General features: G+C 43.6%; 1 protein-coding gene across 18 annotated transcripts in view; it reads left to right on the top strand.

Annotated features, from left to right (window-relative positions):
• The window catches only part of rapgef6 (Rap guanine nucleotide exchange factor (GEF) 6), a 221,757-nt gene that overhangs the window by 182,848 nt on the left and 28,909 nt on the right, over positions 1–10,000 (top strand). For 9 of the 18 annotated variants that reach the window (XM_079834252.1, XM_079834254.1, XM_079834239.1 and 6 more), the window contains 3 exons: positions 512–723; positions 805–928; positions 5,725–5,748. In XM_079834252.1, coding sequence (XP_079690378.1) covers positions 512–723; positions 805–928; positions 5,725–5,748 — 360 coding nt within the window. The remainder of the gene's footprint in view (positions 1–511; positions 724–804; positions 929–5,724; positions 5,749–10,000) is intronic. The other 9 variants (XM_079834255.1, XM_079834250.1, XM_079834251.1 and 6 more) reach the window with 1 other exon arrangement.

Genomic DNA, 10,000 nt, shown 5'->3' on the forward strand with positions numbered 1-10,000 from the left:
GTGTGTGTGTGTCCTCAGTGGTCATGTGATATGTGTGTGTGTGTCCTCAGTGGTCATGTGATGTGTGTGTGTGTCCTCAGTGGTCATGTGATGTGTGTGTGTGTGTGTGTCCTCAGTGGTCATGTGATGTGTGTGTGTGTGTCCTCAGTGGTCATGTGATGTGTGTGTGTGTCCTCAGTGGTCATGTGATGTTTGTGTGTGTGTGTGTCCTCAGTGGTCATGTGATGTGTGTGTGTGTGTCCTCAGTGGTCATGTGATGTGTGTGTGTGTGTGTGTGTGTGTGTCCTCAGTGGTCATGTGATGTGTGTGTGTCCTCAGTGGTCATGTGATGTGTGTGTGTGTGTGTGTGTGTGTGTGTGTGGTGTGTGTGTGTGTGTGTGTGTGTGTGTCCTCAGTGGTCATGTGATGTGTGTGTGTCCTCAGTGGTCATGTGATGTGTGTGTGTGTCCTCAGTGGTCATGTGATGTGTGTGTGTCCTCAGTGGTCATGTGATGTGTGTGTGTGTCCTCAGTGGCCTGAATCTGGCGTCAGTGGCCCGGTTGAGGAGCTCGTGGGAGAAGTTGCCCAGTAAGTACGAGAAGCTGTTCCGGGATCTGCAGGACATCTTCGACCCGTCGCGCAACATGGCTAAATACCGCAACACGCTAAGCAGCCAGAGCGTGCAGCCGCCCATCATCCCGCTGTTCCCCGTGGTCAAGAAGGACCTGACCTTCCTGCACGAGGGTCAGTGTCTCACACACACACACACACACACACACCTGTAGAGGTGAGTCCTCAAACTGACCTTCCTCTCCTCTCGCTCAGGTAACGACTCCAGTGTGGACGGCCTGGTGAATTTCGAAAAGCTGCGAATGATCGCCAAGGAGATCCGAAACGTGGTGCGCATGACATCAGCCAACATGGACCCCGCCCTCATGTTCAGACAGAGGTGAGGACTCACACACTCTCACACACACACACACACACACACACACGATGATCGAATAGTAGTTCTAATGTATCGCTCACTTGTCACAGTCCAGTCGCATCAGATCATGTTTTTGTCATTTACTTGATGAATCAAGTAAATGAATCAGCCGTTTGAACGAATCTAATGAGTGAATGATTCAATGACTCAGTCATAAAGAGAGTCATTTACTTCATTCCTGAATGAATCAGCTGTTTGAGTGAATCTAATGAGTGAATGAATCAATGACTCATTCATTAACAGATTCATTTACTTCATTCCTGAATGAATCAGCTGTTTGAGTGAATCTAATGAGTGAATGAATCAATGACTCATTCATTAACAGAGTCATTTACTTCATTCCTGAATGAATCAGCCGTTTGCAGAAAAAAAGGACACTCCATGTTTTTATCTAAAGGTCAGATTCCTTCAGCGAGTCTGGGAATGTCCCGTTCACACTTACAGCAGCGTCTCCAAAACTGAGTCAAGCCCTCATTACAGCCAGAGTGACTACAGGTCGACCCATCGCAGATTCACTGAGAACACACTCATCCACACACACTGAATGAACACAAACACAGGAAAATAGTGCTGGATTTGATTAGTTAACCGTGAACATGTGCTGTTGTGTGATGTCATGTGTGTTGTGTGATGTCATGTGTGTTGTGTTGTGTGATGTCATGTGTGTTGTGTGATGTGTTGTGTGATGTCATGTGTGTTGTGTGATGTGTTGTGTGATGTCATGTGTGTTGTGTTGTGTGATGTGTTGTGTGATGTCATGTGTGTTGTGTTGTGTGATGTCATGTGTGTTGTGTGATGTGTTGTGTGATGTGTTGTGTGATGTGTTGTGTGATGTCATGTGTGTTGTGTGATGTGTTGTGTGATGTGTTGTGTGATGTCATGTGTGTTGTGTGATGTCATGTGTGTTGTGTGATGTGTTGTGTGATGTCATGTGTGTTGTGTGATGTGTTGTGTGATGTCATGTGTGTTGTGTGATGTCATGTGTGTTGTGTGATGTCATGTGTGTTGTGTGATGTCATGTGTGTTGTGTGATGTGTTTTGTGATGTCATGTGTGTTGTGTGATGTCATGTGTGTTGTGTGATGTCATGTGTGTTGTGTGATGTGTTGTGTGATGTCATGTGTGTTGTGTGATGTCATGTGTGTTGTGTGATGTCATGTGTGTTGTGTGATGTCATGTGTGTTGTGTGTTGTCATGTGTGTTGTGTGATGTGTTGTGTGATGTCATGTGTGTTGTGTGATGTCGTGTGTTGTGTGATGTGTTGTGTGATGTCATGTGTGTTGTGTGATGTGTTGTGTGATGTGTGATGTGTTGTGTGATGTCATGTGTGTTGTGTGTTGTCATGTGTGTTGTGTGATGTCATGTGTGTTGTGTGATGTCATGTGTGTTGTGTGATGTGTTGTGTGATGTCATGTGTGTTGTGTGTTGTCATGTGTGTTGTGTGATGTCATGTGTGTTGTGTGATGTCGTGTGTTGTGTGATGTGTTGTGTGATGTCATGTGTGTTGTGTGATGTCGTGTGTTGTGTGATGTGTTGTGTGATGTCATGTGTGTTGTGTGATGTCATGTGTGTTGTGTGATGTCATGTGTGTTGTGTGATGTCATGTGTGTTGTGTGATGTGTTGTGTGATGTCATGTGTGTTGTGTGTTGTCATGTGTGTTGTGTGATGTGTTGTGTGATGTCATGTGTGTTGTGTGTTGTCATGTGTGTTGTGTTGTGTGATGTGTTGTGTGATGTCATGTGTGTTGTGTGATGTCGTGTGTTGTGTGATGTCATGTGTGTTGTGTGATGTGTTGTGTGATGTGTGATGTGTTGTGTGATGTCATGTGTGTTGTGTGTTGTCATGTGTGTTGTGTGATGTGTTGTGTGATGTCATGTGTGTTGTGTGTTGTCATGTGTGTTGTGTGATGTGTTGTGTGTTGTCATGTGTGTTGTGTGATGTGTTGTGTGTTGTCATGTGTGTTGTGTGATGTGTTGTGTGATGTCATGTGTGTTGTGTGATGTGTTGTGTGATGTGTGATGTGTTGTGTGATGTCATGTGTGTTGTGTGTTGTCATGTGTGTTGTGTGATGTGTTGTGTGATGTCATGTGTGTTGTGTGATGTCGTGTGTTGTGTGATGTGTTGTGTGTTGTCATGTGTGTTGTGTGATGTGTTGTGTGTTGTCATGTGTGTTGTGTGATGTGTTGTGTGTTGTCATGTGTGTTGTGTGATGTCATGTGTGATGTCATGTGTGTTGTGTGATGTCATGTGTGTTGTGTGATGTCATGTGTGTTGTGTGATGTCATGTGTGTTGTGTGATGTCATGTGTGTTGTGTGATGTGTTGTGTGATGTCATGTGTGTTGTGTGATGTCATGTGTGTTGTGTGATGTCATGTGTGTTGTGTGATGTGTTGTGTGATGTCATGTGTGTTGTGTGATGTCATGTGTGTTGTGTGATGTGTTGTGTGATGTCATGTGTGTTGTGTGTTGTCATGTGTGTTGTGTGATGTGTTGTGTGATGTCATGTGTGTTGTGTGATGTCGTGTGTTGTGTGATGTGTTGTGTGATGTCATGTGTGTTGTGTGATGTGTTGTGTGATGTGTGATGTGTTGTGTGATGTCATGTGTGTTGTGTGTTGTCATGTGTGTTGTGTGATGTGTTGTGTGATGTCATGTGTGTTGTGTGTTGTCATGTGTGTTGTGTGATGTGTTGTGTGTTGTCATGTGTGTTGTGTGATGTGTTGTGTGTTGTCATGTGTGTTGTGTGATGTGTTGTGTGATGTCATGTGTGTTGTGTGATGTGTTGTGTGATGTGTGATGTGTTGTGTGATGTCATGTGTGTTGTGTGTTGTCATGTGTGTTGTGTGATGTGTTGTGTGATGTCATGTGTGTTGTGTGATGTCGTGTGTTGTGTGATGTGTTGTGTGTTGTCATGTGTGTTGTGTGATGTGTTGTGTGTTGTCATGTGTGTTGTGTGATGTGTTGTGTGTTGTCATGTGTGTTGTGTGATGTCATGTGTGATGTCATGTGTGTTGTGTGATGTCATGTGTGTTGTGTGTTGTCATGTGTGTTGTGTGATGTGTTGTGTGTTGTCATGTGTGTTGTGTGATGTGTTGTGTGTTGTCATGTGTGTTGTGTGATGTGTTGTGTGATGTCATGTGTGTTGTGTGATGTGTTGTGTGATGTGTGATGTGTTGTGTGATGTGTTGTGTGTTGTCATGTGTGTTGTGTGATGTCATGTGTGATGTCATGTGTGTTGTGTGATGTCGTGTGTTGTGTGATGTGTTGTGTGTTGTCATGTGTGTTGTGTGATGTGTTGTGTGTTGTCATGTGTGTTGTGTGATGTGTTGTGTGTTGTCATGTGTGTTGTGTGATGTGTTGTGTGTTGTCATGTGTGTTGTCATGTGTGTTGTGTGATGTGTTGTGTGTTGTCATGTGTGTTGTGTGATGTGTTGTGTGTTGTCATGTGTGTTGTGTGATGTGTTGTGTGATGTCATGTGTGTTGTGTGATGTGTTGTGTGATGTGTGATGTGTTGTGTGATGTCATGTGTGTTGTCATGTGTGTTGTGTGATGTCATGTGTGATGTCATGTGTGTTGTGTGATGTCATGTGTGATGTCATGTGTGTTGTGTGTTTACTCTCACGTATGATTTGCTTATTCTTTACAACACTTGATGATTATCTCTCAAAACAACAACACGTGTGTGTGAAGATAAAGACACTCAGATCTAATGTTTGTTCATATTTAGAGCCTCTCTCTCTCCTTTCCTCCCTCCTTTCTTCCCTCCCTCCCTCCCTCCATTCCTCCCTCTCTCCTTCCTGAGGATTGTAATTGCTCGTCTATTCTTCTTCTTCTCTGAAATGAAACCCATATTTAGGGTCTAAACGCGCTGGTAAACTCATGAGACTTTGCACACACGTGTCAGAAGTGCTGAACATGTGTGTCTGATATGGGTTTCAGAATTAGCTGTGGCAAAATGGCTCAATAGCGCCACCTGCAAAATGTCATTAAGCAGCGTTTGCGCTTCACGTACGAGTGTGAGATTCGGCACACACATGTACAGCTCAACACCGACACTAAAGTCCCTGAGAGCTAAATCTGAAAACCAACAGGAAGTGACATATTTAGAATCTTCTCTGCAAAATGTTAGCAGTTTTTGTCATTTCCAGACGTTGTACTTTAACAAACTCCTCCTAGAGATTTGATCAGATCAACATCATATTTGGTCAGTCTAATCTAAAGGCAACGTTAAACTCTGAAGATCTTGAGTTTTCGCTGAAGGGCGTGTCCGTGGCGGCCTGACGAAGTTTGGTGTTTCGCCATACAATGTTTCGTCGCTGCTTGCAGCTTTAATTGTTATTATGTTTCCGTCGGCTGCATGAACACATGCCTCAGGTCACTAGCTTTAAATATGCAATATCTTTGGCTAATGAATGCTGAAAAGCGACCCGCTGGATATAAACCAATGCAAATAGATGAGAACAATCCTGACATTAAACATTTGGGTGCGTTTTTGTCACGTTCTTTTAACCTTTTGAGGTACTAATGTTAGCGTCCTCTCAGCCTTGGTGTCAAAACAAACTCCACGAGCTGTATAATGGCAGCAAACCCGTCTCAGCCGCTCCAGCTGAAGTCCTGGACATGTACCACTCCTGTAAATAACCCAACTGTGTGTGATCGCAAGTGTTGTTCAGGTGATTTCTCTCTGTCTGTCTGAGTGTCTCTCTCTCCTTCTCCTCACCTGTTCTCTGCTGTTCTCTCATGGGCTTTGCTTACAGGAAGAAGAGGTGGAAGAGTTTAGGGTAAGTGTGCTGTCCTGCATGTCCTGAATGTGTCATGACCGTTAACCTGGACACACCAACTCCTGCAACTCTTCCTTTCTTCCTCTCATCCTCTAAACCATTGACCTTCATGTCACAGATCATGCTCGTCTGTTTTAATCTTATTCATTTGCATTAATGGAGCTGAATGCGTTGCATGGCCGCGCTGCTGTAGTCATCGTTTGCTCAGACGGGCAAAGAAATGGAAGGACTTTCACAAATAGAAACATTAGACCGATGTAAAACCGCTGTTTAATACACTATATTGCCAGAAGTATTGTTACGCCCCTCCACATCACTCAGGTGTTCAACCCCTTCATGGCCACAGGTGTGTAACTCCAGCTCTAGCAGACGCTTCTACACACACTAGTGAGAGAATGGGCCGCTCTCAGGAGTGTGTGTGTGTGTGTGTGTGTGTGTGTGTGTGTTCGCTTCTACACACATTAGTGAGAGAAAGGGCCGCTCTCAGGAGTGTGTGTGTGTGTGTGTGTGTTCGCTTCTACACACATTAGAGAGAGAATGGGCCGCTCTCAGGAGTGTGTGTGTGAGTGTGTGTGTGTGTTCGCTTCTACACACATTAGTGAGAGAAAGGGCCGCTCTCAGGAGTGTGTGTGAGTGTGTGTGTGTGTGTGTGTGTTCGCCTCTACACACATTAGTGAGAGAATGGGCCGCTCTCAGGAGTGTGTGTGTGAGTGTGTGTGTGTGTGTGTGTGTGTGTTCGCTTCTACACACATTAGTGAGAGAATGGGCCGCTCTTAGGAGTGTGTGTGTGAGTGTGTGTGTGTGTTCGCTTCTACACACATTAGTGAGAGAATGGGCCGCTCTCAGGAGTGTGTGTGTGAGTGTGTGTGTGTGTGTGTGTGTTCGCTTCTACACACATTAGTGAGAGAATGGGCCGCTCTCAGGAGTGTGTGTGTGAGTGTGTGTGTGTGTGTGTTCGCTTCTACACACATTAGTGAGAGAAAGGGCCGCTCTCAGGAGTGTGTGTGAGTGTGTGTGAGTGTGTGTGAGTGTGTGTGTGTGTGTGTGTGTGTGTGTGTGTGTGTGTGTGTGTGTGTGTGTGTGTGTGTGTGTGTGTGTGTGTGTGTGTGTGTGTGTGTTCGCCTCTACACACATTAGTGAGAGAAAGGGCCGCTCTCAGGAGTGTGTGTGAGTGTGTGTGAGTGTGTGTGTGTGTGTGTGTGTGTGTGTGTGTGTGTGTGTGTGTGTGTGTGTGTGTGTGTGTGTGTGTGTGTGTGTGTGTGTGTGTGTTCGCCTCTACACACATTAGTGAGAGAATGGGCCGCTCTCAGGAGTGTGTGTGTGTGTGTGTGTGTGTGTGTTCGCTTCTACACACATTAGTGAGAGAATGGGCCGCTCTCAGGAGCTCAGAGAACTCAAGCGCGGGGCCGTGATTGGTGGACACCTGTGCAATAAGTCCAAATATTACACTAAATATTCCACGCTCAACTGTTAGTGGGTATCGAACTCAATACTCAGCCCTACACGTTATAAAGTAAAATATTTAGCTTCCAGCGAACCGCCTTCCATATTCAACTTACGCAGAAAGTGTAACGCCTCTCGCAGTTCAAAACGCTTACGCTATGTCCGACGTCATCGTCATATATCAAATATATATTAAATCTGGCCCCCTTTTAAAAAAGTGTGGGCACCCCTGGTTTAGCCAGTCCGTCTGCTTCCTGACCTGGGCCCCAGTTGGTCAAGGTTCAACTCTAAGACTATGTGCCAAATTACTAGAGAGAAGAGCCGCAGCACCACAGGGGGGATGGATACCATCTCTTTTTAACAGGTCAGGTCTGCCCCAAAAGCTTTTCCAATTGTCTATGAGCCCTATGTTATTCTGCAGAAACCACAACCAGCCATTGAGTGATGATAGTCTGCTAAATATCTCATCACTCCGGCGGACAGGAAGGGGGCCAGAGCATATTATAGTGTCTGACATCGTACTTGCGAGTTCACAGGCTATGCTAAACATGTGGCAAGGAGTGCAAGCATTAATAACAGAAGATGCCATGGCTCATTTAGTGTTACTGTTAGTGGGATTATAACAAAGTAAAAGCGATTGGGAACAACAGCAACTCAGCCAAGAAGTTGTTTTTCAGGGGTTAGTTCCAGTGAAAGGAACTCTTAATGCTTCACCAAGACATTTTGGACAATTTCATGCTCCCATTTTTGTGGGACCAGTTTGGGGACGGCCCCTTCCTGTCCCAGCATGACTGACCAGTGCACAAAGCGTCTCCATAAAGACATGATGAGGAGTTTGGTGTGGAGGAACTGGACTGGCCTGGACCGAGTCCTGAGCTCAACCCGATAGAACAGCTTTGGGATGAATTAGAGCGGAGACTGAGAGCCAGGCCTTCTCGTCCAACATCACTGATGAAGAATCCCCATAAACACACTCCTAAACCTGGAGGAAAGAAGAGCTGGAGCTGTTAGAGCTGCAACTCCATATTAAACACTACGGATTGAGAATGGGAAGCTCATGTGCATGTAAAGGCAGGCGTCACAAAACTTTTGGCAATATAGTGTATGAGAATTTATCATCATTACTCCAGTCTTCAGTGTCACATGATCCTTCACAAATCACTCTAATATGAGGATTTGCTGCTCAACAAACATTTATGATTATTAGCAGTGTTGAAAACAAGTTCAGATTTGACGCATTCAGGATTTTTTGATGAATAGAAAGTTTAAAAAAAACACAGCATTTCATTGAAATGGACATTATATTAGACATTACTTTTGATCAATTTAATGTGTCCTTCCTGGATAAAATTATTAATTTCTTAAAGGATTAGTTCACTTTTAGATAAACTTTTGCTGATAGTTTCCTCACCCTATCTCATCCAAGATGTCCATGTCTTTCTTTCTGCAGTCGAAAAGAAATGAAGTTTTTTGATGAAAACAGTCCAGGGTTTTTCTCCATATAATGGACTTCAATGGGCTCCAAACGGTTCAGTTTCAGTGCAGCTTTAAACGACACCAGATGATGAATAAGGGTCTGATCTAGCCAAACCATCAGTTTCTGAGAGAAACCCAGCAGTATTTATGATATTATTTTACTTCTTACAGGGTTCCCGCGGGGTCTTAAAAAGTTTAAAAAAGTCTTAAATTTAAAAATCAAAATTTTAGACCTTAAAAAGTCTTAAATTCGCGTAAGTATTGAGTTCGAGGTCTTAAATAATTTTAAACAGGTCTTAATTTTCCTACGTCCATGTAACGCTACCTCTGATGTTGAAGTGCTCCCGCAGCGCTTTAGTGTGTGTGTGTGTGTGTGTGTGTTTATTCCGTGGTGTTGTAGTTCTTTCTTTCGCTAGTCCAACTATAGTTCGCTGTATTAAAACTACAAATGAGACCAGCATGCATCTTATATTGCAGCCAATCAGCTTTCGTGTTATTGGCTCGAGTCTCTTTCGGATTGTACCACAGACGAATAAAACGGATTTTATTTTTCAGCTAAATTAGTTCTCCAGTTCCGCGATCATGAAAGTGAAGGGGAATCTTTTTCACCAACCGTCTCGCATAAGCGCCAAGGACCGGGCAAAGCGATTGCGCACTAAAAATAGTTAATAAAAGCGTTCTAAACCACGGACCGATGCCAGACTGGCTGTGGATTGAGTACATGAATCAATGTGTCTATAGGCTCATTACTCTTGAACGATCAAACACACACATTATTATCCCTATGCCCATATTGGCGGGTATGTTGTGTGTAAAAAAAAGTTTGGGACGTGTGTCAGTATTGGATCTGCACATTACTGTAGGTCTTAAAGTGAAAGCAACCTAATATAGAGTCATGCATTTTGTTTGTTATATTGTCATTGTGACTATTGTGCATCTAACATAATGATATGGTAAATGTGGCATCCTAATTATGGAAGATTTCTGGAAATGACCACCACAAAATGTTACCACCAAAATCATTTTGATATATATAAGCTATGAGGAAGTGCTTAATTAATATTCTTTAAGTAATTTTATGATTCTGTATTTCATTATGTACGTTTTTTAATTGCGTGATATAGGTCTTAAATTTCATTCATAATGGTCTTAAAAAGTCTTAAATTTGACTTGGTGAAACCTGCAAGAACTTGCTCTTATCAGACGAGCGTGATCATCTCAGCCATAACTTCCGCTGAGTGAGGTCAAAATACGAGCGTGATCATAGATGTATATGTAGATGCCTCATTAGATACCTAGATACCTCCTAACCCCTGCACAGATCAGTAGAATG

This window comes from Gobio gobio, assembly GCF_949357685.1.
Source record: "Gobio gobio genome assembly, chromosome: 14".
Classification (NCBI taxonomy): domain Eukaryota; kingdom Metazoa; phylum Chordata; class Actinopteri; order Cypriniformes; family Gobionidae; genus Gobio; species Gobio gobio.